Source organism: Fomitopsis serialis (genome assembly GCF_022376445.1).
Source record: "Fomitopsis serialis strain Sig1Antser10 chromosome Unknown B0H18scaffold_16, whole genome shotgun sequence".
In the NCBI taxonomy this organism is placed as follows: domain Eukaryota; kingdom Fungi; phylum Basidiomycota; class Agaricomycetes; order Polyporales; family Fomitopsidaceae; genus Fomitopsis; species Fomitopsis serialis.
The window spans coordinates 412,822-436,321 of NW_025954976.1; the positions used below are offsets into that span (position 1 = coordinate 412,822).

Here is a 23,500-nt window from a genome sequence, read left to right on the forward strand (position 1 = left end):
ACGTACAAACCATCGCAGTCCCACCCCCTGCGATCTCGGTGGCTATTCACCTCAATATCGGCTACTGGCACTATAGCACTGCCGTGCATGACTGCAACCCGAGTCATCATGCATCACCCACGCTGCTCTTCCAAGTCCCGGAGTACTGCAATTCTGCACGCCTGTAGCTACGTCTCGAGTGCCAGACGACCCAGCCCGACAATGTCGCGGAACCGGCGGCAGTTTGAACAGACTGGGACCGCCACCTGCCTAATTATAGGCGTGCAGAACCGGTAGCCATGCTACGAAACTCACGATCCGGTTCTCACAGGTCTCCTCCTCCACCATCGCCATCCAGCCCTGTGCGCCGGCTTGAGCCATAATGTCGTCCGATTACCAGCTCTCGATAACGCCCGTGAAGCTGTCGCGTAAGTACAGCTCCAGATGAGATTGGACTTTCAGAGTTGACGCTGTCGGACCGGAACCAGAGCTGCCGTCGGAAGAGACGATCGCTGCGCTCGGCGAGGCCCTGCTGGACTCAACCAAGTCTTGGAAGCAAGGCAAGACGTTCCAAAAGGGCACCGTGAAGACGAGCTCGCGCCCAAAGGGCCCGCAGGACGGGGCGCCCTGGCACTGCCGGGTCAGCGAGCACGCGCCGGAGGACGCGACGTTCGACGAGTTCTGGAGCAAGCTGGGCGAGGACAAGGCGAACAACGAGATGCAGTGCGTGTCAGAGTTCCCCCGCCCCTCCATCGTCCGTCCTATGTACCGCGACCCCGAGATCGATCGTGCCGTGCCCTGACATCGATGACGATGCCCCATAGGTACGTCCCGGAGATCAAGAAAGTGACCCTCATCAAGGAGATCTCGCCGACGCAGTCCATATGGTCGCTATACTACACCTTCCCGCCGCCCGTGTCCCCCAGGGTCTTCACGGTTCTGCAGACTAAGCACTTGGTCGCGGAGTCTCCGAAGAAAGGGTGTGTACAATGTCTACGGTCGTATACCTGCTCATGTTTACGCTCTCTGTGATCCTACCAGCCTGATCATCTCTACGCCAGTGGATCTCTCCGAGGACACAGAACTAGCGAAGCTCGAAGAGAAAGGTGTCAAGGGACGCTACGTGAGCGTCGAGCTCCTCCAGGAGCTGGATAACGGTAAGGTCGAATGGCGGATGGCCACCTCCAGCACGCCCGGCGGCAACATTCCGTCTTTCGTTGCTGAGTCTACCATGGACAGCACCATTGCCAAGGTACGCGTGTTCTTTCTCTCGCGGGTGATTCGTCTTACATTGTGTACCCTCAGGATGTAACGCATTTCTTGCATTGGTTCCATACAGTGCGGGCGAAGCCTCAGGAATCTGCCGCGGCCGCATGAGATCGTCTTATGAACTTGATGTCCGCTTTGTCAACGTGACTGCGCTTTGGGTTACGCGCATCAGACTTGTATGTACATTACTGACACCTGGAGGGTACCGGTTGCAATATACCCGACTAGTGAAGAGGAGCATTGCACCCGAACATACTTGCGAGCCTTGCCTTGCAGGTGTACTGTGTGTGTGTGTGTGACGCCTAACTTAAGGCACTGATACACATTGACAACGTGTTTACAATAGATCCTTGGATCGGTGAAACTGCTCCCTCTTCCTTTCCATTCAGATCGCGCAATCCGGAAACACAAACATACGTCCTACGGCGAGACACTGGCGCTGTGCCAGATACGCCTACACATGTTTATCCACAACAAAATCAAGCCAGTTCCAGATATCTCTCCACTGGCGACGCCTATATTAGCAGACAAACGATACGACGGAACAACCGACAGCTCACCTTCCCAGTTTGTGACTGCCTGGTTCCAAAGCTGCACTTCGTGCTGGCGCGTGCCTCCGAAGTGGTCCACGAAATCGTTTCCGAACACCGCCTCCTCGCGCGCGATGCTCTCAGCACGCATCATGCGCTCCGTCGCCGCCTCCAGCGACTGCGGGAGCATCTTGACCTACACCACAGCAGTCAGCGTCATCCTCCCCACCCCTGACAAGCCCGAGCGCAACTACCTTGCCGTTCTTCTTATCCTCCAACGTCAACTGCCCCACCGGCGGGCCGGGCAGCGCCATCTTCCTCTCGATGCCCCGCAGCCCGAGCGCGAGGACCGCGCTGAGCGCGAAGTAGGGGTTCATGTCCGCGCCGGGCACGCGCACCTCCAAGCGCGTCGCGGCGGGCGGGACGGAGGGCGGGCCGATGATGCGCACGGACGCGGCGCGCGAGTCGTAGCCGTACGTGACCGCGTTGGGCGCCCAGAACGCCTCGCCGCCGACGAGCCGCTTGTAGCCGTTGATCGTCGGGACCAGCTGTGTCGTGGTGCGGTGAGTGCGGACTCGGAGGTGCGGGTGGGTGGGAGGCGGTGGGCTTACCATGGGCATGACGTCGGGGAGGCCGTCGAGAACCCCGGCGAGGAACCACTCGCCTTCTTGGCTGAGGAACTTGGTGTCTTCGTTGGCTGCGTTGGCGCGTCCGGTCTTGAGCTGCGCTTCGGAGACGGCGAAGATACTCTTTCCATTCTCGTCGCGTAATGAGACGTGGATATGGCTTCAGGTGGATGAGGTTTGTAATACAGACAAAAGCCTTTAAGAGTACATACCCGCTGCAGCCTGGCAGCTGAGGCATGGCAGTGTGAGAACTGTGAGCCTCGGAAGTTAGACCCAAAGAGACGTACGTTTCCCCAAGGCTTAGCCATGAAACTCGGGACTATCCCGTGCTTCATGCCTATGCTCTTCAAAAGATACTTGAACAAGATTGCGTTGTCTGCCATGCGACATGCGGTCGTGTAAGCTAGCGCGGTCTCATATACACCCGGCCCCGTCTCGGTGTCTATCCCAAGCCTTGATCAATGATCAGAGTGGATTTGCGCATCAGACTTACGGTGGCCTTCGAGCGGCACGTCAAACTTCAGACTCTCGTCGAAGATGTCGTGAAAGTAGTCGTTGTTCAGTTGAGTGCGGAGGAGTGAGTAGCCATGCACTGCTGCATATCAGAATGTGAGGTGTGCGTGCAACTGGCGGATGCTCACTTCCAGGAGTGAGCGGTTGTAGGTCTGTGTACCTTTTCTCATTCAAACTGTGCGGTGTCTCTGGCCGGTACATACCATTTCAATGAAGTCTGTTAGACGAGCGAGCAAAAGAGAACTTCACCTTTGAATTGGAAGTACTAGATGTATGTCTCAGCTGTGCATGAGTACACCGAGCGGATGGGTGCTGACCTCGTATTCACAGCCAGCGTAGCATTGCCACCCCTTGCTTGCAGCCTTGTCCACGACGCCCTTGAGGACGCCGCGGGGATCCGCACAGATGGGTTCCTTGGTGTCCGGGTCGAGGAAGGACACGAGGAAAAAGGGGACATTTTTCTCCCAAGGTATCCGTCGGTATGTAGACAAGTCGATGGTCGCGAGAAGATCTCGGTACCCGTTTGCCCTATTAGAGATCAGTAGTTCCTTTGAGTAGACGGTGTCATGTAGATCCCATCCGCTGGGACAAGCCTGCTTGAGCGAGCGCGACACAGCAACCGTTCTTGATATGTACGCACAAAATGACACTGCAGAAGCCGAATCCATCGGACGATGCGGCACTGAGGAATTTCTCCTTGGACTTTTAACGGATGGATTGGAACACGTCAGGACCCCTATGCCAATGAGCATAGCAGTGCCTTACCATGAACTTGCCCCTCAGGACACCATCAACTGGATGTGTTCATTCAGTCTAGCAATATCCGGGCGCGGTAGCCATCTGCCTGCTTACCGTCGATACCTGTACCACCGGCATCATTAGTTCATCACGCGAGACGGACCTCCGCGAATCACTCACCAGCCACTTTCACTTTGGTGTCATCCCGAAGCAAGTCCTCGAGTTCGAGGAGAGACTTCGGAGCATGTTGCGTTGCTGATGCGCTTCCCATGATCGCAATGCTTGTAGATTCCTCGCTGTTGAGAGGAAATATTGCGTTATCGCCCAGCGCCGCAGTCGACAAGTGTGGCTGTTCATGGGCGCTTGCGATACATACTTACTGCATCTGGAAGGTCAGCCACCGTACTGACAGTCATTCTTCAAGTTGACAGGCACGCCTTCGTTTGCACTCCAGCAGTCGTAGTGAATCCCAATGCGAGTACTGTTTTTTTCCCTACAATGAATATTACTTGGAAAAATACCGAGAAGTGACCCTACTGCTGGCAAACTGCTGGTATACCCCCTTACGTGCACTCGAGCCTCGTGCTTAGTAGTACTTCGACCTACCATCAGATACCTGCTTTGTATCTGCCGAATCATGCACGCCACCTCTGGGATAGAAAACATAAGGTCTGGATCATTCCACCCGGCTACGCCGCGGTAATTTCGGTGAGATCGTCCGATGTTGACCTCTGCCAGCCTGAGGGCACCGGGGACAGAGGGTGTTCTTAAATAATCCTTGGAAACCGTTCGCGACGGGAGCATAGAACCCTCCGAATGAGCTCGTCCACTCTCCATTCCTACGGCCTTTACCTGCCTGCGCAAGCGGTCGTTTGATTGCATCCCTAAGTCGCGTAGTAAGTAGGATCGACATTTTATCCAACCCTACAAGTAACCGTCATTCAACCGGCAGAAGGACGCTGCAATCTGGAACAGTCAGAAAGCCAGCATCCGGTCTCAGGCTGCAAGCCTCGCTCTGTTGCTACGAACGCCTCCGATCAGCGGGCCCGGACGGCTGTCTAGCGAGTGGTATGAGAACTGCTTGTGTTGAAACATGAATGTGGTCTCGATGCGCAACCTGAGATGTGTCATATCGAGTCCGAATTCCGAGTGTGGTTGCCAGTAGTACTTAGCGCAGCTAGTTCCTTTCTACAAACGATGGTCTGCATTTGGATGTCCGGGCGTAGTATGTAACGAGCGATTATCGATTTATCACTAATAGTAGGGAGCAGAGACGGGGAGCCAGCTCGACGTTCATGTATGTGTCCCAGAGATGTCTGTCGAGACAATCCATAGCTATCGCGATTGGGGTCCGATGTCTACTGCGGGCATACCGTATCCACAGAATACAGTATGTCTACAAATTTGAGCCTCAGCTCTGACATTTCGCCTACTACATCAGCAGACAAGGTGATGCGACGAATGCCTACACCGGCAGTTCGCTCTTGACTCCCATGGGCAGCCCGTCGTCGGTGTCCACGACCTTCGAGATGTCGACTGCAACCGGGCGCATGGCGAAGGACTGCTGCTCCTGCATGGCAGTACGGCGAGATGTAATCCCAGAGGACGTTGAAGGATGTGCCCGCTGCGCCCATCCGAGACCAACCCGTACGTTGATCATCATGAACGCGATACCGGCGATAGGGCAGAGCGTATCCACAGCTGTGTACTGCAGGTTACTCTGTGCCTGATACGAACCGAAAAAGAATATAGTGTATGACCTGAAGGCAGAACAAGACGTCAGCACCCAGCATAGGATGGACCGGGACAAACACATACGTATAGAGGGCAGCACTCTCGACGATGGTCACAAGAACCCTCTGGGGGAAATATGTATGCGTCAGCAAGTCACCGCGCAGCAGCTGTACAGGGAAGACAGACCATGAGGTTGCCGCCTCCGTACGAACCGGTACGTTGTCGAGCACGCCATACCCTCCAGCCGATGCCAACGGAACTATAGACATTCGTCCTGCGCGGGATATTAGCTTCGCGTATATGTAGACCAGATCATACGTACACAAAGGTGAAGGCGTAGTCTGCGGATATCCATCGACTGAGGGACGCGATGAAGACGGTGTTTCCGCTTCCGACTTGGGTAAGCTCATAGACGACACCAGGACCCGCCACTAACGAAATTTCAGCAACATATTCGCTGATCGTGAGCCAAGGCGAAACAAACTTACCACAAAGACCTAGGACGGTAAAGCACGGGAGGATGATAACATAGTAGTTATATCCCCAGACAGTCCAGAGACGATAGATCTTGGAAGGAGCGCTTCAGGGACAACATTTACGAATCGACGACGCAGGGCTTACGAATAGGATGTCGCAAGTGATGATTGTGGCGATCAGGAACCCAATTTTGACGGCCTCCGTAGTGAGAGCAAGGTCCGAATAGTAGAGCAACGGCACTTTGCCTCCCATGAAATTGACGAATGCATCGAAGAGACGATAGACTGTCATCACCCAGTGCTTATACAAGATTTTCGTCAGTCAGCAAATGGGATCTACATCACTTTGAAAACAGAACTCACCCCGGTGACTGTCAACATGACGAACATTGACCCGAACAATACAGGAGTGAAATACGCAGAGAGCACGGGCGTCCCACCAGACCGTTGTGACCCAACCCGGCTGAAATGAAGGTACAAGAAAGTCAATGCCAGTACCAGGAATACGCCATAGAGCATGCTCTCTAGGGCTACCGTAGCCAGGTTGACGCTGATGAGGGGGAGCTGCGCCATCCTGCTGCAAGTCTCAACCCGAGGTGGCTAGCGACTCCGGAATGCAGGGAGCTAACACGAAGCTGGTTGGGGGTTCTTATAGACTTCCGTAGGTGGTGCGCCAGGCAGGGAAGTACAAGCGTGATCTTCTGTAGGTGATGACCTTCTCACGTCTCGCGACCCTATGTACTTGCGGGCACCTCCAACGGGCTTACAAGACGCTTGGTGATGGGATGCCGCTCTCGACCGGCACAGTCGCCATGGCTAAAATTGTATTCCGACGATCCCGTCGCCGGTTGAGAAAATCTGACCTTGGGGTTGTGCAGCGCGGGTTCCCGCTCATATGACGATACTGTAGACACCGGCACCAAAAACGCGGTCAAGAACTGACGAATCGGCAACGAGGGGTACGGTGGCGCAGCGTGACACCGTGAACGCGCCCCGCAAGAAGCAGCGACCGATCATCAGGTTTCAGAGCGGTGCCAATGTTCTGCGAGCAGACGTCGCAAGGAAACTTCGCAGGCCAGATCCGGGCCAGATCGCGCAATATCTTCGGGACCGGCCAGGGCCTGAAACAGTCTAGATCGAAGTTACAACGAGGAAACCACAAGGCCTCAGATTCACCTTCGAATATGAAACGGATGCCATAGCCTTGAACAGACGAAGATTCAGCATTGTGACTAGTCGACACGTAGCCTCGAACGAGGTACGGGGGTACGAGGGCATAGCTGCCAGGCATAGCCCATGTGTAGCCAGCCATCCGCTGATCGCCCCGCGTTGCGAGCACATAGTCGATTATGGGTAAACTTTGACGACGAGTTCTTCTAAATGAATTTCAATGACAGGCCGAGATCGGTGGAATGATGTAAAAGAATCTTAGCTGAATACGGAAGCCTCGCCCACGCTAGGATCGGAATCGGAGGATGAGTGTGGGCCATCGTGGCTTCGTACGTTGCACTTCGTATTGTCGTAGACTCGGAGATGGGTAGGTAGCACGCACGTTTTCATAAAGCGGGACTACACCAATGCACAGCGGCGTACGCTATAGACGGTTCCTGTCCATCAGCCTAAAGTCAGTAGCATACTATGCCGTCTGAGCTAGGCCGGCGCGTTCCATATGCACAATGATGCCACGCCGGCACGCCCAGATTTAACCAGCGGACAAAAGTACCGCTCTGCCGAGCTATTTGTGGGGGGTGACATCTCCGCGGTGAAAAGGGCGGTAGTGAGGTTCGTTGCCCGTGAAGCAAACTAAATGTTCTGGTGGCCTGCCATGACGAGAACGAGAACATGGTGCAGTCACGACGGTTGTTCACATCGACCCTCCTGCCTGCAGCGCACGGTTGCTGGAGATCCAGGGCGGCTTCAATTTTCAGTTCTCGCCACCCAGAAACATGAGTAGGACAACTGCAATATATTGTCTCGCACCGTTACATCCGCTCTGCCTTGAACTTAGATACCCTCCTCTCCCTGCCAGCCTCGCCCGTCTCGCCCTGACGCGGAGGTGCAGACTCCTTTACCTCAGCCGTCATGACCACGCCTGGACGCCTCCCACCAGCTGTCACAGGGGTAGTAGGCACAGACATAGATCGCGGAACTGGCAGCTGTTGTGGTTGTGCTGGGGCGGGAGTTTGAAAAGACGGCGAATCGAGTACGAACGATTGGAAGGGCGGAGGTTGTACGAATGATGGAGAATCGACGACCATGGACGGCATGAAGGGTGCAGGCACGCCTGGAGGCCTGAAGGATGGTGAATCGACAATCATGCTGGGCATCTGGCCTTGTGCCGCCTTCCGCTGAATGGATTCAGGGATGACGGTGGGGCTGTCGTTGTTCTGTCGCTCTGTGGGGCGTGAAGTAGCGGTGGGCACAGCTATGGGCGTTCCCGGAACTGGCGAGGTGAGTTTAGGAGAAGAACGACTCTTTGTCATCCGAGGTGTCTCGAGGCTCGGAGAAACCGGGGAGGGCGATTCGCGTTGCTCCGGCTGTGCAAGGCTTAGTTTGAACTTCGAGATCTTCGACCTGGGCTTTGCCGGAGCGAGCGAGTCTTCTGGTAATGGCGATTTTGAGAAAGGCGCATCCGCAGATGCAGAGATGGATGGTCCGGATGGAGGAACCCGGGTGCTTGGTCCTGGGTTTGATGCGGTACTGATTTGTGGACCTATATTCGTCACGTCTCCCCGCGAGAGCAGCTCTATGATAGCTTTGGCCTCCTCCGTTACGTCATCGTCGCTGTCGTCCCCAACGAGCTGATCGTTTTCAACTTTGCCCATTCGAACAGCCTTCTTCAGCCCAGACGACTGAGAAGAGGGCAGTACTGATGACCCAAGAGAGTGGGAAGCGAGGGTACTCGAAGACCTTTCTGTCGCACGTTCAGACTTGAACCGTGATGACGAGGGCTTGGGAGGCAGACTTGCAAGGGTCGCATCGATGGGCACTTCCTGTACATAACATGAGCTAACCGTCTGCTAGTGTTTATGAGCGCATTCATACCGGTTGATCCCATTCATGGGCATCCTCGTCATGGGAGTGTGCACGCATAGCACTGTATGCTTCCGCGCCGATCGCTGCCCGTTTTTCGTAGTAAGCCAGTGCAACCTCCCGCTGATGTTGAGCGTAATCGAAGTCTTCCTCTTGCCAAGTTACAGGCTCACCGTCGTCGCTCATCTGCTCGACATCAGTAGTATCGGAATCCGATAACGGTGGTTCATTTGCCGTCTGCTCTTCCAGGTCGACGTCTGAGGTTATCACGTCACCGTCGTCCGAGTCGGCAGGCATCGGCGAGCCTGGGACAGACTCATCATCCGAGTCTGGCTCCACAGACTGAACAGGGGATTCTGCTCGCGCGCCTCCTGGAAGTCGTTCAACGACATCCATTTTCATGGGTTGCTTGTCCATCTGCGCTCGAGTCAACAGAGACGTCTTGCCTTTTCGTAACCTCGCCAATGCAACATCGCCCCATCGCCCTGAACCATCATCCGATGTCTCCCCGTTAGCATCGCTCCCACCACGTCCGTCCGCGAACGAAACGCTCTTCTTCGACTTTCCTTCCTTCCGCTCCTTCGCGTCAAGTTGCACCTCCTTCTCGGCTCTCTCCTGTGTTTCGATCACGTTGCGAAACAGAGCCTTTCCCATCTTCTTCTGCAGTTCCCTGGCCTTGCGCAAGCTTTCCAGCTCAGCTTTCGCTGCCTCCTTGCGCTTCTCTAGTTCGGCGCGCCGCCGCTCTCGATCGACGGCCTCATCTCGCTCCTGCTCAATCCGCTCCTGTTCTTCAAGCTGGTCAAGAATACGCTCGCGTTCGGTTTTTCTGCGTGTCTTCTCTGCTGGCGACAGAGCCCAGTGCGGTAAAAGGTCTGGATCATCGAAGATTGGCGGCGAGGCTACGGGGGCAGGAGGACGAGCTGGTACGACGTCCTCCTTGACAGGCTCTACAATGTCGATGATAGGCAGCCCCTCCTCATTAAGAAGCTAATATGGATATGAGTGCTGCAACCTGGAATGTGCATGACAAGAAACGTACCTCACCCTTCTCGTTCCGCCTCTGGGTCCCAGCAATCGCCTCGATGTCACTGTCTCCTAGAAGCTCCCCGAGCTTTTCGGAGATCTTTTGGGCTTGGTCGGAAGACAGCCCCTGGCTCGGGCTGCTCGCATCTCCAGGCGAGATTGAACTAAGGAGTGCCTGCAGGGCTGCAGTCATATTAATCTGGCGGGCATGACCATCATGCAGGGGCAGGTCACAGACCTTCTACCCTGCCCTCATTCAGATCTTGTTTTGAGCCTGCCACGGTGGACGAGGTCATGGCGAACGTAAGAGGTCGGAGAACAGGTGGTTGCAGAACTGTTGTAAGGGTGGCACTGAACGGTTCACTGAACGCAGGTCCGCTCAAGCGATCCGTCATACGATCGAGATCTGGGTGCCCGGCTGATGCCGAACACAATTTCTGTACCGCAAGGCCGAGTCGGCATTGGCAAGGTCCTCCCTCACCCTCGCCTGCTCCTCACCCTCAATCCACGATAGCATACTCGCAACTATCTGGACCGTCAGCATGGTGGTCATACACTCAGAGCCTAGCTCGTCCTCAAATTTGCACAAGAAGAATAGGCGGAAGTTGAGCAGAAAAGTGTCTGCGAAGGATGCTCCCGTTCAAAACGACATAGACGATGAGATGGGCGGCGAGTCGGTCGATATCACGGACGTTATTCACGATAACTCGGGTCAACAAGAAGAACAGCAGACCGGGGAGGACGACGAACTCATGATCGACATGGATCCCTCTTCACTGCCCGCCCAGACATCCGCCCCTACATTCCCCCCTCTTCCCGCTGCTGCCCAACGGACGACATTGAAGTCTGAGATGAGGAGGATACCTATACCCCCACATCGAATGACTCCGCTGAAGAAAGACTGGGTCAACATCTTTTCGCCTTTGACGGAGATGCTGCAGCTGCAAGTGCGGATGAACGTCCAAAGAAAATGCGTCGAGATCAGGGTGAGTATGCCACGCTTCTCCATATAAGTCAGTGCCTTATAGACGATCACCCAGACGTCAAAACATACACATGATATAGGTGCCATCCAAAAGGGCGCCGACTTCGTCAAGTCATACGCTCTGGGCTTCGATGTCAACGTGCGTATACTTGTTCCTCGACGCGCGACGCTCTCTTACCAGACTATTCCGCAGGATGCCATCGCTCTTCTGCGGCTGGACGATCTCTACCTAGATTCCTTCGAAATCAAAGACGTCAAGACTCTGCATGGCGACCACTTGTCTCGTGCCATCGGTAAGATCGTACGCTTGGCCATAATCCTCTTCGTCGCATAATCAGTGTGGCTGCCGCAGGTCGAATCGCTGGCCAGGACGGCAAGACAAAATTCACCATCGAAAACGCTAGCCGGACCCGCATCGTTCTTGCCGATACGTGAGTTTGGAGTTCTCTGTCATAGACACAATATTCACGTTGAGTCCCCGTAGCAAAATCCATATTCTCGGATCATTCCAGAACATCAAAGTCGCCCGGGACGCCATAGTCTCGCTCATCCTCGGCTCACCGCCTGGTAAAGTGTATGCTGGATTGCGTACTGTGAGCAGCCGCATGCGGCAGAGGGCTCTGTAGTCTGTATCTCTTTATGTATGTTTCGTTGGAGCTCATTACATGGATATTCGCATCAATACAACCCGTAGAGCCAAGACATAACTTGTCAGACACCGGGAAGGCCATTGTGTACGTGGATCAAATCGGCAAAGAGCTATCGTAATTGAGCTGAATCACCAACACATATGCTGGACTTCCTGTCACATCGGCAGTAGCGCAACGTACGCTGGTAACACGAATTGGTTCGAGTCTTTTATTCGACACGGACCGGATCCAAGGCCCCTGATTCACCAGGGCCTGCAATTCCCATCGCTGTCCTTCTACACCTGCGCTACATGGCATTCCTTAGTACTCAATTATGTACTTGCCTCTGCTCTATCTCTACCGCTTCGAACCCCTCCACGTCTGGCGTTGTTTGACTTCTTCGGGCTAGTCTCCGTTGCTGACCGAAAAGGGTTAATACTCTTCGGGCCCTCCTCTGCCTCTTCCATCTTCCACCTATCTTCTACTGGGACGTCGAGCCTCACCGCTAGCTCCTTCAGAGCGTCTTGAGTTCTTGGGAACAATGCGAACCCACTTCCTTCCCTTAATCTTGCCCTCGCTTCCGCCGCTGCCGCCTCTCTCCTCGCTCTTTCCTCACTCTCTGTTTGTGCCACTGCCACCTCTCTCCTCATTTGTTCTTCCCTTGCTCTTGCCGCTGACTCTGCCGCTGCCTCCTCTCTCCTCACCTGCTCCTCCCTTGCCCTCCTATCCGCCTCAGCTGCCCGAGCCCCTGCCTCTGCTTCAGCGGCCGCCGCTTTCCTCCTCGCCTCTTCTTTCTTTGCTCTTGCTTCCACCTCTGCTTCTTGAGCTCTCGCCTCCTCCTCTCGAGCTCTCGCTTCCGCCTCTGCTTCTCGAGCCCTCGCCTCTGCTTCCTCCGCTGCCTCTAGCTTCGCCTCCCTCTCTACTTCCGCCGTCTCGGCCTCGTAGTCCATGTCATCGTCCGTTGTCTTATCGCAGTCGCTCGAATAATACGAGTACGTCTCGTCGCTGCTGTCGGAGCGATCGTCGCGCACGCCGTCCCACCATTGCTTAGGATCCTCGGCCTCTGGCGTTGTACGGCACTCGGTGGCAGCGACCGCGCGGAAGATATGCATGACGAGAGCTGTAGCATAGGGTCGCTCCCCGCGCGCCATCTCGTCGATCTTCTCTTCGAGCGCGGAGTCTCTCGTCAGCGTATCCCAGTTCTGCACGAGGAAGGTGACCTCCATCGTACGGACAGGCTCATGTCTATAGATGGGTTTTCGATTCGTAGTCAGTTGAGCTGCAAGATTGCAGCGCACGCGTCAAGGACGTACCGTGAAGTAAGCGGACTAAAGAGCTCGTCGATGATGTTCTTCTCATTGAGTTGTCGGCGCAGGAAAGAGAACGCCCGCTTTTGTAGGTCGTTGAGACCAAGCTTCGTGGTTCAGCGTCAGCATGACAGACCTATGTGTGTAGGTCAAATCATGGGAGACTCACCTTCACGGCTACGTCGTATAATGCTTTGCAAGACGACGGCGTTGGTCTGTTGGGATATGACTTCTTGTAATCGGCCAGGAACGAGTCTCGTGCCTCCTTTCCGTTGCTACTCAAAGGGGCGAATACGACGATCCCGGTGTACAGATAGTAGATGAGGGCCTGCCAGCTATATGCGGTCGATGTGAGGCGAGGCCGCATACACGTCGACAGACGAAGACGTACGTTCGATGTGCAACCCCTCTCAACAGGATGTCTTCCAGCTTCGTATCGTCACCCAGAGATAGCGAACTGAATCCTGTGCTGCTCCCTTCGCTGGCCGTGGTGGCATTGGCTTCGCCGTCAACCAGGACCAGTGGTTCCTCGGTGATGTCGGCCTCCGAATCGATCATGTCAGGCAAAGAATGAACCCCTCGAAGCGGCTTGGTCCCGCTGAGGTCCTCTTCGACATTGATATCGTCGTCGTCATAATCGCTCTCGTAGTCGCTGAAGGCAGCTAGGTCGTCGATCGCGTTACCGTCGAGACCTGGTGGAAGGCTCTCTGAGTCGCATAGCGCTCCATCCAGCAACGCAAGACCCTCCTCCCATGCTATGCATTTGAATCAGTACAGCCCGCAATCCCCACAAACTAGAGCCCACGCACAATGTTCAATTTCCTCGCAAGAAGAGACTAGGATGTCACGCGGAGCGAATACGCTTTGCGGCCTAGTCAAGGTACCGTCGGGCCTGCGCGCAGAGAACGCAACCCAACGCACGGTCGGGGGCTCCTTGCTCTCGAGAGACTGGTACAAGAGGTCCAACGCGTCCGGGGACAACCTCGCAGGCGGTGGCGTTAGGCGCGTCAACTTCAACACGGCCATGACCACCAAGGCATTGTCGCGTCGCAGATTGACGCAATCGTCCAGAAAGCTTGCAGAGAGGACGTTGTCCCATACAAGAACATCACCAGCCGCACGGACATCCCGAGCATCCTGATAAGAAAACCAGGCAGTCTCGTTGTCTCGAGACCGTCCATCGACCGTCACCTCCACATGCACGGGCTGCAAGAGGTCGTCACTGGCGCATAGGCCCAGATTGAAGCATGGCCCATGGTCATCGCTCTGGTACGCAGATATTCTGAAGAAGAAGCCTGGTCCAAAGACAGCGGTGTCGTACTGGTCAACACCTGAGTCCGCGTCGATGAGATTGAACATCGCGCGAAGGTTATCGACGCGAAATTGGAAGACCAGGCGCTCTTCGCAATGCTGAGACAGGATGCTTGCCATGGCGAAAGACACAGAGAGTGGTCACAGAACCACTTGAACGTTGATAGCGTTGAGCGAGCCTGAGCCTGAGAGAAAACTTCAACAGGATGCGAAAGTCAGGATGACTTAATGGTATCGTGCCACACCGGAAGGTATATGAGGGCACTGTCCTCATGCACAGTGTGCAGGATCGAGGGTCCTGTCTAGCGACTCTTCGTGAGGCTCGTGGTCGAGGCGAGGCTGCCACGAAGCTCCCATCCGAGCCTTGCCCGAAGCGACCGAGCCCGAAAGATTCTGATGCGACGCCACAGACGCGCTGTTGACGCGTTGTTTGGCACGCGGCCGAGAGCCGCACGCTCGCCAAACCCAACATGCCTGCGCTGCCCATTATCACCGCGATGACTGCCTTCGGGAGGGCGTGTCTCGTGCGTAAAACGGTCGTGCTCGTGCTCACCGCGTTACTATTCTCCGCTTTCCCTGTGTACACTGCAGACTCGGAGAGGGCCTGGAATGGATTCGTGACGCCTGGTTCGACCGACCCAACAGCGTTTGTGCCCTACTACGTCCCTCCAGGCGCTCGGAGCTACGATTCGTCGTCTCCGTTTCTTCACTACTCGGGGAGATGGAAAGACGCGTACTCATCCGCGTACGTCCAGAACACATTGCGGTCTACCTCCGAACCAGGCGCGTCTATGACCTTCAGCTTCACTGGTACCGGGATCGAGTGGTTCGGCAATCAGGACGCAAGACACGGTATTGCGCAAGTGTACATCGATGGCAGGAAGATGCAGGACGTCGACACGTGGAGCTCCAAGTCCAGGAAGCAGCAGCGCATCTACTGGAACTTTGACTTGTATCCTGGCAGGCATACCATCAAGATCGTCAATGCTGGGCAGAAGAACGTCGACGCGACCGGCACACTAGTAGACATCGATGCTCTCGTTGTGGTTGCTGGCCCCCCGCCTGAGGATTCTTCGGGTGCGGAATACTTGGACACTGCCGCCCAGCCAATCCCAGACTACCCACCGCTCTTTGACTTCGTATCTGAACCTGATCTCGATAAGGAGTGGACTTTGGCACAAACTGGGCATACCGGTGTCTCGGCCATGCAGCTCTCAATCATCTCCGAGTCTCACGCGCTCATTGTGGACAAGGTAGAACACAACCCTCTGACCATCGACGGCCATCCTGCATGGGCTGCTCTCTACAATCTCAAGACGCATTCTGTGACACCTCTGGCTGTGGAATCTAACTCTTTCTGTGCTGGCGGCACCTTTCTCAGCAACGGCACTCTCATCAATGTCGGCGGAAACCCTGTCGTTGAAGACCACACCTCTGCCGCTGATTTTGGTGATCTGGACGGGCTACAAGCCATACGTGTCTTGGACCCATGTGAGTCCGACGACGTCTCTGGCTGCGGGCTCTACGAGAACCATGCTCGCATTCGGTTGGCTAGTCCTCGCTGGTACACCACTGTACTCCGTATCGCAGACGGAAGCGCGATGATCATAGGTGGCTCGCGCAAGGGTGGCTGGATCAACAACGTCACGGTCAACAATCCTACGGTGGAGTATTGGCCTTCCAAGACCATCGCTGGCTCGCGTGGAATGCCCATACACCTCCCGTTCTTGGAAGACACTGTCGGGGCGAACCTCTTCCCGATCGCGTTCTCGCTGCCAGATGGGACAGTGTTCATGGCCGCCAACCAGGACGCAATGATCTACGACTGGAAGGAGAACACCGAGCGTCGGCTGCCACGCCTCCCAAACGGCGTGCGCGTCACCTACCCAATGGCCGGCACCGCCGTCCTTCTTCCACTCGCGCCCGAGACGGGGTACGCTCCTGAAGTCCTCATTTGCGGTGGCTCGACGTTGGACGACACGCAGCCAGGTTACACGATCACCTCGCAAGACCCTGCCTCAACGCAGTGTGTACGCATGCTTCTGACCGAGGCGGGCATCGTCGCTGGCTGGGTCATCGAGTATATGCCGGAGGCTCGCCACATGCCCGACGCGGTCCTCCTTCCCACAGGCGACGTGCTCATCGTCAACGGCGCTGGCTCCGGTATCTCTGGCTATGGCAACGTCGTCGGCCAAATCGGTGCGTCGAACGCGGACAACCCCGTCCTCACGCCTGTGCTGTACCATCCCGCCGCTCCGCTTGGCCAGCGGTTCTCTCAGGAGGGCATGCCGACGAGCGACATACCGAGGATGTACCACTCTGTGGCAACGCTTACGCCTAGCGGGGAGGTCATGATCGCGGGGAGCAACCCGAATCTCGACCGGAGCGAAATCGAGTACGGGACGGAATATCGTGTCGAGTGGCTGGGTCCGCCTTACGTGACCAAAGCGAGACCTGAGATCGTCGAGAAGCCGGAGATCATTGGATATGATGAAGTCGTGTCGTTCAACGTCGCGATCCCGGACAGCTCGTCCCACAGTGCAGACATCAAGGGTAAGTAGTTGCGCTTGGCCGCATCCCCTCTGTTGACAGTCATCTGCTAGTGGCACTCATGGATCTTGGCTTTGTGACGCATACTGTTCACGCCAACTCTCGGCTGGTGTACCTCACATCGTCCTTGTCTGAGGATGGGCAGACGATCACGGTGGCTGGTCCTCCGGATGGCGGTGTATATCCTCCTGGCCCCGGCTTTTTGTACCTCGTCGTGGACGGTATCCCGAGTGTCGGCGCGAAGGTCATGATCGGCGATGGAGAAGATCCACCGTTTGACGAAGGCGCACTTGCCAAGTAAGTTGTGTCCCACTACCCTATATGCTTGCTGACGGGCCATTACAGTATGCTCGCTGCGACGGAGGTCGATCAGTACGAGAAGAGCAAAATGAAGGGCAAAGGCAAGCACAAGACCTCGAAACCGCACTCCGCGTGAAGTTTCAGGCGACGACGACTTCATGTGAACACTTCTACTTTGCACAGCCCACTACTCATTCGCTTTGTTAGCTATCTCCGTAATGTGTCTACCCTAATGCACAATTCTATTGGTATTCTATCGATCGATGACGTCTGCGTTGGTCTGCACCAAGTCAACCTTCAAATGCGCAGTGTCCGAATAGCTAACCAATACCGCCTCCCCACTGTCTAGTATGTCTATCACCGATATCGACGCGTTCCAGCACTTGCCATTTACCACTACTCCTTCAGCGCATTTCATCTTACCGCTCCCGAGCAGGTTCCCGATAAGCCTCGAGATGTAGCCTCCGTGCGAGACGACGAGCAGGTCTGCCGGGAGCGATTTCCCGTGCACGGGATCTTGCTTGACGAGGGACTCGACGTAGGCCAGGATGGTACCGTTCCACCATTGTGCTGCGCGCAGGCTAAAATCGCTGAGCTGTTCTGCGTTTGCAGGCGCAGTGGGTCTGCGTCCTTCGAGCTTCTGACCCTCCCAGTCTCCCAGGTTCTGCGCGATTTGGCACAGATCAGAACAGAAGTTCGTTCGACCATGATCAGGTGTGCTCACTCGTTCTCGCAATGCTGCGTGTTTCTCCAGCAGCACTCCTGGGTGCTTCTGCAGTATGATCTCTGCGGTCTGCGATTGTCCGAATTTGTATCAGTTGCCCCCTTCCACGGTCGCTCCGAAATGCTTCGTGCCGCACCTTGGCTGCCCGATCTAGATCACTACTGAACGCCCTCGCAAAGCCCACCGTCTCAAGTGCACCCGCCGCCGCCTGGGCCTGGTCTAGCCCGGCGGCATTGAGGTGGGTATCGCGCTGTCCTTGCATGATGCCCAGCCTGTTCTCGTTTGTCTCGCCATGGCGGACGATATAGATCCTCGCCAGGACCGCCGCCGCTGCCATCGATGTCAAGAGGCAACCGTAGATAACCCTAACCCGCCACACACGGTCTGTTATTAGCAGCACCGCGGCCGTAGCTCGTCCATGCATTGATAGCCGCACGCATGCCTGAGCTGTGGAAGGACAATACCATACGATGTCTTCTCTTTCTACGAATTGACAAGAATATGTGAATCTGCTACAGTCTGCGGGGCCACTGCGGTCCATGCGCCCACCCATTGATACAAGTTGCGACTGTCCGTATCAACTGTTTTACACATATTACATCGACGAATCCTTCCACTGGTCTCAGGGACAAGAAACTGCCCTGGCCCCGCGGGCGTTGAGACCGTACGTAAGACCTCGGGGAGAGCGCTCGCATCCAGTGGCTCCACCCAGCAAACGGCTCTTCGGTCATCGTAGCAATTCCTCAATCTCTGCGGACACGTTCTTGACGCGGTCGTCGGAGAACGTCGAGCGGAGTGACGACATGCACTGCTTGACGGCGTTGACTTGTGCTTCGTTCGGCTTCTCGCCTTTCTCTCTCGCCGCATATAGCTGAAGGACGGGAGTCAGTACGATGCATGGGACGCTCACCAGAACCAGCGAAGCTCACGATGTTTCCCAAGGCTACCAACGCGCGATACGCTGCCTCCTGGTCGCTTGTATCCTGCTGAAGCCCCGTCATGATGGAATTGTACAAGAACATCGTCAACTCGGGCTCCAGCGGCTCCCTCAGCCCGATGCAGCTCAGACTACCCAACAATTAGCCTCGTGTAAATGTATGTCGAAACGAACGCGAGACTCACTTAAACAGAATGGTCGCGCATGCGACCCGCTGAGCCTTAGTCAGGTTGTTGTAAGGTTGCTGGGCGATGTCTTGCAGTATCTACCAAGCCAACCTTCAGAACCGGCGAATCCCACAAGTACGGCCACGCTTACCGTCTTGACCCACGCCCCATCCCCGTAAAGATTATCCTGGAAGGTATTCACGAGGGCCCTGAGGAAGAACAGCGTGTTCGTCTCTCTTGACCGCGACAGTGGAGTCTCCCAAGGGTCCTTCCAAGACGAAGCGTGCATCATAGCGCTGAAGAAGCGATGCTTCAGCTGTGTGTCTTGCGAGTAACTTGAGCAGAAGGCAAGCAAGAGCCGACCAAGGTCCATGACTGCGAGCGGAGTTTTCATGAGATAACAACTTCACGCGACCACGACATGGACTACGCACCAGGGAACAACGACTCCCGCGGCCACCTATCAAGCAACGCGATGATGGCATCTAGGTGGCGTGCTGTGGGCGGGTTTGTACCGGGCGGCGGATTGTCCCAATGTGCGAGCTGAGAGACAATGGCGGAGAGGTACGCAAAGGCCTCGTCGACGCGGATGCGCTCTTGGGGATACATGGCTAACGATGATGTTGACTAGACGAACGCCGCGTTGATGCCACAAATCCTCAAAACTCGTGCGAATGTACGTACGATCTCGTTCCGAAGGCTTTGATCGATCTGCTGCAGCTTTGCTTGCATCGCAGAGACGTTCGCCTGACGGAACGCCAAAGGCGTACGCTACGAAGAAGAACGTATGAGCATCAAGTAAAGGATACGCAGCTTGCAGACGTACGACTGGGATAACTTTCGACGATGTCGCCGGGGTAGCTCGAGGGGGAGGCGTAGACGGTGTTACAGCCGAGGAGTACCTTGAAGATCCTGTCCAAGGATCGGCTTGGTTTACAGCGGGAGCTGGTGATGGTGAAGTAGGTGCCGCACGATACCGAGACGCGCCTTGACATACAGTGAGGACACGAGAACACCAATCGATGATGTGACATACCCGTGAAAGGATCCATGTATTCCTGCGCGCGACCTCCAGCCGCAGCTTGCGCGGGCTGGTACCGAGACGCACCTGGAGCAAAGTCAGGACAACACAGATAGCGGCCGCGTATGTTCTTACCAGTGAATGGATCAGAGTACTGAGCCCCGCCACCCAGGGTCACACCACCGGTGTTCTTCTCGATGAATTTCACTACCTCGTCCAAATAGGTCAGGGGAAGTTCGTGAGCATTCAAGAACCGCTGCGCAGCCGCGTATGGGTTTTCTGAGAACGATTGAGCGCACAATCCCCCCGCAGCTGGAGGCTTGTCTCACCGGCAGCGTTGTAAGGTAGCTTCAGCGGCGGCATGCCTTCCTGTACGTCCACGTCGAAGACGTAATCGTACTCCTTCCCCTCGTATAGCTGTTTTCGCCCGGAGCCGACGGCGTCCACGACGTCGCCTATCTTCTGCCAACTGGACGACGCGCTGTCCCACTAAAGACGTCGACGTCAGCACATCGCCCACACGGTACAAAATGACTGCATGCCTGATGGGCCTCTACGTTATCACCGTTCCTGATCATCTTGACTTCGCCAGGTTTGTTGCCTATTCGTGAACGTTATATACGAGTTTGGTCGAATACCTCTCAGAAGCAAGCTTACCCGGCGTCGACAGTACCTCCAAACCTGGCAGATCCGACTTCTTGACATCGCCGATTTGCTGCGCGGGCAAAGTCTGGCTCGCGACTTGATCTTCGTATGCCTTCAGCTCTTCGCTCGGCAGTTGACGTGACTCCGCGTGACTGAAGATGCGTACGACACCGTCGCTGCATCCAGTCACAATGTCACCGTTCGGCATGGTCGACACCGACCAGACAGAGATGGCAGGATGGACAATCGTCTGGTAGCACTCGCCATCTGCGCTGGGTTAGGCGAACAACGCAGAACGACAAGGAACTGGGTAGCACTTACCTCTCCAGATGCGGACTGTACGGTCCTCCCCTCCGGATACGATGTCACCATTCTCCAGCACGGAGATGCTGTACACGAACGATGTATGCCCGGAGAGTGTGTGAACGAGGTCGCCTTCCATGGTCCATATCTTAATCTCACTGCAGGGACCACTTACCATACTGCACAGTAATGAACGACACTACCACATACCTATCGTTTGAGCATGACGCAAACCCAATGTCTGTGTACAGCGCTAGGCCGCGAACCGCTTGTGTATGCCCAGGATATGTTCGGACGTTCTTGTGCTGGTTCCATAGTTTGATGGTGTTGTCGGCAGAGCCTGTATCATACGTAAGATACATATCGCAGTGGCAACTCACTGCGCAACGCACCCGTCAGGAACTGTTCGGAATCTACAGCCAATACAGCCCATACGGACTGCCGGTGTCCGGTGAGATCGTACAAGAGTTTGAAGTCCTTCCAGACCTTGGCCGTTCTAAGACGTATTACACCTGTGTTCGCGAACCTCTTCGAAAGAGATAAACATACCGATCCCAAGATCCAGAAACGATCAATCCGTCGGGCGTACAGTCCAGTGCACATATATTGTCCGTGTGGCCGATGAGGGAGTACGCAGGCTCGTTGGAGTTAGCCGAGAGGGCGAAGACGTTGATCACAGTGTCTTGACCGCCCGTCACCGCAAATCCTAGGTTCCCTCACCTGTCAATGCATACATGCGAAACAGGACGTTCCCGATGGATCGCTCACCTAGCGGTTCTTCAGGTGTAGGTGGGAGGTATGTTACAGCATTGATGTACCGTGAACCTGCGCGCAGGGTTACGGACTGGCCGAATCCTGGGGCATCCCTGTTCCGAACCCATGAGATCGCGGTGCTGTCGCGCGAAGCAGAGAGGACGAGATCGTTCGTTGGTGAAGCGACGGCCCGCACCTGGAAGGGTTGAGCTAGCGCGAATATCGAGACGAAGAGACGTACGAACATCGGCAGTGTGGCCAGTGAGCGTTGCCGAAAGCTTGTAGGGCATCGCAGCAGGGGTCGGTTCGAGTGAGGGAAAGAAGAGAATACGCGCGATGGCCGGGGCCGGGGACTTATCTGGCAGGAGGGGAATTGAGAGGCAGCGAACTCGTCCAGACCTGGATGTCTTCCGACGCGGCCGAACGCGAGCGCCCTCAGTGCCACCGGGCCACCGCTGTCTGCCCTCTACGCTATCCCTCAATCACTCTCTTCTTACTGCTGCGCTAATGGCTAGCTATACCAGTCGGCTTCAGTACACAACAGCACGTACTGCTGCGGCCTGCACTGGCAGCGCAATATTCCGTCGTCCGAAGCCGTGGCAATCCAGTCCCGGTCCAGTCAAATACATTCTGCATCGATTGATGAGGACTACGAAACACTCTTCCTACGTCGTACAAAAGCATTCAATACTGCAACTCGTGCGATCTGCGATGCACCTCCGGAGAAACGTCCGCATCTACACACAGCAGAATGATCACGATCGTGGAACCAGAGAAGAGATGTACACCACTCTAACGAGCCCCGGACCCGTTCAACGGCAAGCCCAGGGAGATACGGAGGTGCGTAGTCTATGCCGTGCACCAATTTTCATCTCCTGCGAGGGCCTCACGAAACACATCGTCGCCCGTAGAGCGAGCGAGGTACGACGACTTGCCAAATCATGAGGGGATGGCGGAGATAAAAGGCCTTACACCCTTATATATATCTTCTTCAGGGCAGGCAAAATCACCCGAAGATCGCACAGCCTAGATCTGGCCATGATTGCTTTCGCACACGCACACAATCACTATCATTGGCCCGTGCGTCCACATTTCCACCTCTCAGGATCTCCAGTTGTTCGTATCGCCGCCACAGCTGTCTAGTCTTTAAACCCGGGCATAAGCCTTGGCACTCGTTGTTAGCCAAACCCTTGTTTCGACCATGAGAATGATCATTGGTATCCGCGAGAACTCTCGCTCCAAGCCATCCATCCAACTTACCCCAGACACGCTCCAAGACCCTCTTTCCAGGCACATGCGTCGAGGATACCTTCTGAACCTGTTCTGGATGAGCTAATACACGAAACTTGTGTAGACGCAGTGATATCACTGTGAGGGCGACAACTCACCACAGGCCGCTCACTGCATTCTGTTCTCCTCTTCGTCACACTGTCGACTCTGGCGGAGCTCCAGGCCACACATGATGGCAGCCGTTGGTATAAGTACTGGGCCTGCTCATGTAAGTGTTGGCCGACGTTGCACATAATGTTCCACGACGCTGATTGTCTCCCGGCCCGTTTTCTCATCCAGTGACCAGCCACTCGCTCTGGTTCGATACCTTTGTCCCCTCTTCAGTTTTCCGGCCCCGACAAGTCGGTCAGGCTCTCGCGGCAGACTCGCGGAAGAACTCACTGGTAGGCGTGCAATCACAACATTCGGGGGGGCTGACTCCGCTTCCCTCGGGGGCTCACCGGCTCTGGGCCAAGGTCCGCTGTACCCCATATCCTGTGGCAGGCTTCGCAAGCGAGAAAAATGTCCTTGTCAGGTAGGAAGGGGCCTTAGCCTGCTGCGGATAGTACTGAATGCTCTCGGGAAACTCCTATCCGTAACTCCGACCACCGCAAGCCGTCGACAGGTGTGCACTCTGCATCCCCGCACACCTCACATCGTGGGTGCGAACAAGGGCTG

At 55.5% G+C, this 23,500-nt stretch overlaps 10 protein-coding genes across 10 annotated transcripts; 4 read left to right on the top strand and 6 right to left on the bottom strand.

Annotated features, from left to right (window-relative positions):
* Positions 1-19: 19 nt before the first annotated feature.
* Positions 20-324, top strand: B0H18DRAFT_134066 (uncharacterized protein). The gene has a single exon (XM_048036789.1). The coding sequence runs from the start codon at positions 88-90 to the stop codon at positions 274-276; it is 189 nt and encodes a 62-aa protein (XP_047896210.1). The 5' UTR covers positions 20-87; the 3' UTR covers positions 277-324.
* Positions 325-1,356, top strand: B0H18DRAFT_1145168 (uncharacterized protein; the record flags this gene model as incomplete). The annotated part of the gene is made up of 5 exons (XM_048035681.1): positions 325-407; positions 468-702; positions 804-959; positions 1,021-1,231; positions 1,285-1,356. The coding sequence occupies exons 1-5, from the start codon at positions 362-364 to the stop codon at positions 1,354-1,356; spliced, it is 720 nt and encodes a 239-aa protein (XP_047896211.1). The 5' UTR covers positions 325-361.
* Positions 1,357-1,727: 371 nt separating this feature from the next.
* B0H18DRAFT_1083811 (uncharacterized protein) lies at positions 1,728-3,926 on the bottom strand (the record flags this gene model as incomplete). The annotated part of the gene is made up of 13 exons (XM_048031707.1): positions 1,728-1,753; positions 1,809-1,974; positions 2,033-2,326; positions 2,390-2,564; positions 2,617-2,633; positions 2,692-2,846; positions 2,898-2,996; positions 3,046-3,105; positions 3,167-3,182; positions 3,235-3,499; positions 3,558-3,619; positions 3,683-3,711; positions 3,836-3,926. 13 exons carry the CDS (start codon positions 3,924-3,926, stop codon positions 1,728-1,730), a joined length of 1,455 nt encoding a protein of 484 aa, XP_047896212.1.
* Positions 3,927-4,836: 910 nt separating this feature from the next.
* Positions 4,837-6,697, bottom strand: B0H18DRAFT_930395 (uncharacterized protein). Its single transcript, XM_048041711.1, has 7 exons — positions 6,229-6,697; positions 6,011-6,166; positions 5,878-5,956; positions 5,712-5,820; positions 5,576-5,663; positions 5,474-5,514; positions 4,837-5,415 (listed from the first exon to the last, which is right to left on the bottom strand). The coding sequence occupies exons 1-7, from the start codon at positions 6,436-6,438 to the stop codon at positions 5,121-5,123; spliced, it is 978 nt and encodes a 325-aa protein (XP_047896213.1). The 5' UTR covers positions 6,439-6,697; the 3' UTR covers positions 4,837-5,120.
* Positions 6,698-7,802: 1,105 nt separating this feature from the next.
* Positions 7,803-10,267, bottom strand: B0H18DRAFT_134128 (uncharacterized protein). Its single transcript, XM_048036790.1, has 4 exons — positions 10,160-10,267; positions 9,938-10,104; positions 8,911-9,885; positions 7,803-8,858 (listed from the first exon to the last, which is right to left on the bottom strand). Exons 1-4 carry the CDS (start codon positions 10,215-10,217, stop codon positions 7,848-7,850), a joined length of 2,211 nt encoding a protein of 736 aa, XP_047896214.1. The 5' UTR covers positions 10,218-10,267; the 3' UTR covers positions 7,803-7,847.
* A 128-nt stretch (positions 10,268-10,395) lies between these two features.
* On the top strand, positions 10,396-11,630 carry B0H18DRAFT_993332 (uncharacterized protein). The gene is made up of 5 exons (XM_048045189.1): positions 10,396-10,907; positions 10,962-11,045; positions 11,100-11,199; positions 11,259-11,337; positions 11,391-11,630. The coding sequence occupies exons 1-5, from the start codon at positions 10,464-10,466 to the stop codon at positions 11,530-11,532; spliced, it is 849 nt and encodes a 282-aa protein (XP_047896215.1). The 5' UTR covers positions 10,396-10,463; the 3' UTR covers positions 11,533-11,630.
* A 237-nt stretch (positions 11,631-11,867) lies between these two features.
* B0H18DRAFT_953118 (uncharacterized protein) lies at positions 11,868-14,273 on the bottom strand (the record flags this gene model as incomplete). The annotated part of the gene is made up of 5 exons (XM_048042163.1): positions 11,868-12,780; positions 12,849-12,949; positions 13,012-13,177; positions 13,234-13,597; positions 13,652-14,273. The coding sequence occupies 5 exons, from the start codon at positions 14,271-14,273 to the stop codon at positions 11,868-11,870; spliced, it is 2,166 nt and encodes a 721-aa protein (XP_047896216.1).
* Positions 14,274-14,644: 371 nt separating this feature from the next.
* Positions 14,645-17,135, top strand: B0H18DRAFT_905393 (copper radical oxidase). The gene is made up of 2 exons (XM_048041493.1): positions 14,645-16,706; positions 16,757-17,135. The coding sequence occupies exons 1-2, from the start codon at positions 14,651-14,653 to the stop codon at positions 17,002-17,004; spliced, it is 2,304 nt and encodes a 767-aa protein (XP_047896217.1). The 5' UTR covers positions 14,645-14,650; the 3' UTR covers positions 17,005-17,135.
* Positions 17,046-18,078, bottom strand: B0H18DRAFT_134165 (phosphoglycerate mutase-like protein). Its single transcript, XM_048036791.1, has 3 exons — positions 17,864-18,078; positions 17,728-17,796; positions 17,046-17,667 (listed from the first exon to the last, which is right to left on the bottom strand). Exons 1-3 carry the CDS (start codon positions 18,062-18,064, stop codon positions 17,257-17,259), a joined length of 681 nt encoding a protein of 226 aa, XP_047896218.1. The 5' UTR covers positions 18,065-18,078; the 3' UTR covers positions 17,046-17,256.
* A 12-nt stretch (positions 18,079-18,090) lies between these two features.
* B0H18DRAFT_134170 (phospholipase A-2-activating protein) lies at positions 18,091-21,928 on the bottom strand. The gene is made up of 18 exons (XM_048036792.1): positions 21,799-21,928; positions 21,569-21,749; positions 21,350-21,506; positions 21,193-21,296; positions 21,011-21,140; positions 20,819-20,958; positions 20,510-20,764; positions 20,395-20,453; positions 20,182-20,341; positions 19,988-20,131; positions 19,868-19,939; positions 19,658-19,818; positions 19,516-19,602; positions 19,266-19,458; positions 18,983-19,206; positions 18,850-18,929; positions 18,657-18,795; positions 18,091-18,598 (listed from the first exon to the last, which is right to left on the bottom strand). The coding sequence occupies exons 1-18, from the start codon at positions 21,841-21,843 to the stop codon at positions 18,455-18,457; spliced, it is 2,475 nt and encodes an 824-aa protein (XP_047896219.1). The 5' UTR covers positions 21,844-21,928; the 3' UTR covers positions 18,091-18,454.
* Between the last annotated feature and the right edge of the window lie 1,572 nt (positions 21,929-23,500).

Excerpts from the sequence above, each read along its gene's own strand:
- B0H18DRAFT_134066 (XM_048036789.1), top strand. The coding sequence starts at position 88 with ATGACTGCAACCCGAGTCATCATGCATCACCCACGCTGCTCTTCCAAG.
- B0H18DRAFT_930395 (XM_048041711.1), bottom strand. The coding sequence starts at position 6,438 with ATGGCGCAGCTCCCCCTCATCAGCGTCAACCTGGCTACGGTAGCCCTA. Across the intron at positions 6,167-6,228 it reads TCATGTTGACAGTCACCGGG|CACTGGGTGATGACAGTCTA; the intron begins GTGAGTTCTGTT and ends ATCTTGTATAAG. Across the intron at positions 5,416-5,473 it reads GAGAGTGCTGCCCTCTATAC|GTCATACACTATATTCTTTT; the intron begins GTATGTGTTTGT and ends TTCTGCCTTCAG.
- B0H18DRAFT_134128 (XM_048036790.1), bottom strand. The coding sequence starts at position 10,217 with ATGACCTCGTCCACCGTGGCAGGCTCAAAACAAGATCTGAATGAGGGC. Across the intron at positions 9,886-9,937 it reads GGCGGAACGAGAAGGGTGAG|CTTCTTAATGAGGAGGGGCT; the intron begins GTACGTTTCTTG and ends TATCCATATTAG. Across the intron at positions 8,859-8,910 it reads CCCATGAATGGGATCAACCG|GAAGTGCCCATCGATGCGAC; the intron begins GTATGAATGCGC and ends TGTTATGTACAG.
- B0H18DRAFT_993332 (XM_048045189.1), top strand. The coding sequence starts at position 10,464 with ATGGTGGTCATACACTCAGAGCCTAGCTCGTCCTCAAATTTGCACAAG. Across the intron at positions 11,046-11,099 it reads CTCTGGGCTTCGATGTCAAC|GATGCCATCGCTCTTCTGCG; the intron begins GTGCGTATACTT and ends ACTATTCCGCAG. Across the intron at positions 11,338-11,390 it reads CGCATCGTTCTTGCCGATAC|CAAAATCCATATTCTCGGAT; the intron begins GTGAGTTTGGAG and ends GAGTCCCCGTAG.
- B0H18DRAFT_905393 (XM_048041493.1), top strand. The coding sequence starts at position 14,651 with ATGACTGCCTTCGGGAGGGCGTGTCTCGTGCGTAAAACGGTCGTGCTC. Across the intron at positions 16,707-16,756 it reads CCACAGTGCAGACATCAAGG|TGGCACTCATGGATCTTGGC; the intron begins GTAAGTAGTTGC and ends GTCATCTGCTAG.
- B0H18DRAFT_134165 (XM_048036791.1), bottom strand. The coding sequence starts at position 18,064 with ATGGCAGCGGCGGCGGTCCTGGCGAGGATCTATATCGTCCGCCATGGC. Across the intron at positions 17,797-17,863 it reads ATCTAGATCGGGCAGCCAAG|ACCGCAGAGATCATACTGCA; the intron begins GTGCGGCACGAA and ends GGACAATCGCAG. Across the intron at positions 17,668-17,727 it reads ACGCAGCATTGCGAGAACGA|AACCTGGGAGACTGGGAGGG; the intron begins GTGAGCACACCT and ends CAAATCGCGCAG.
- B0H18DRAFT_134170 (XM_048036792.1), bottom strand. The coding sequence starts at position 21,843 with ATGCCCTACAAGCTTTCGGCAACGCTCACTGGCCACACTGCCGAT. Across the intron at positions 20,342-20,394 it reads ATAACGTAGAGGCCCATCAG|TGGGACAGCGCGTCGTCCAG; the intron begins GCATGCAGTCAT and ends CGACGTCTTTAG. Across the intron at positions 19,819-19,867 it reads ATACATGGATCCTTTCACGG|GCGCGTCTCGGTATCGTGCG; the intron begins GTATGTCACATC and ends CTGTATGTCAAG.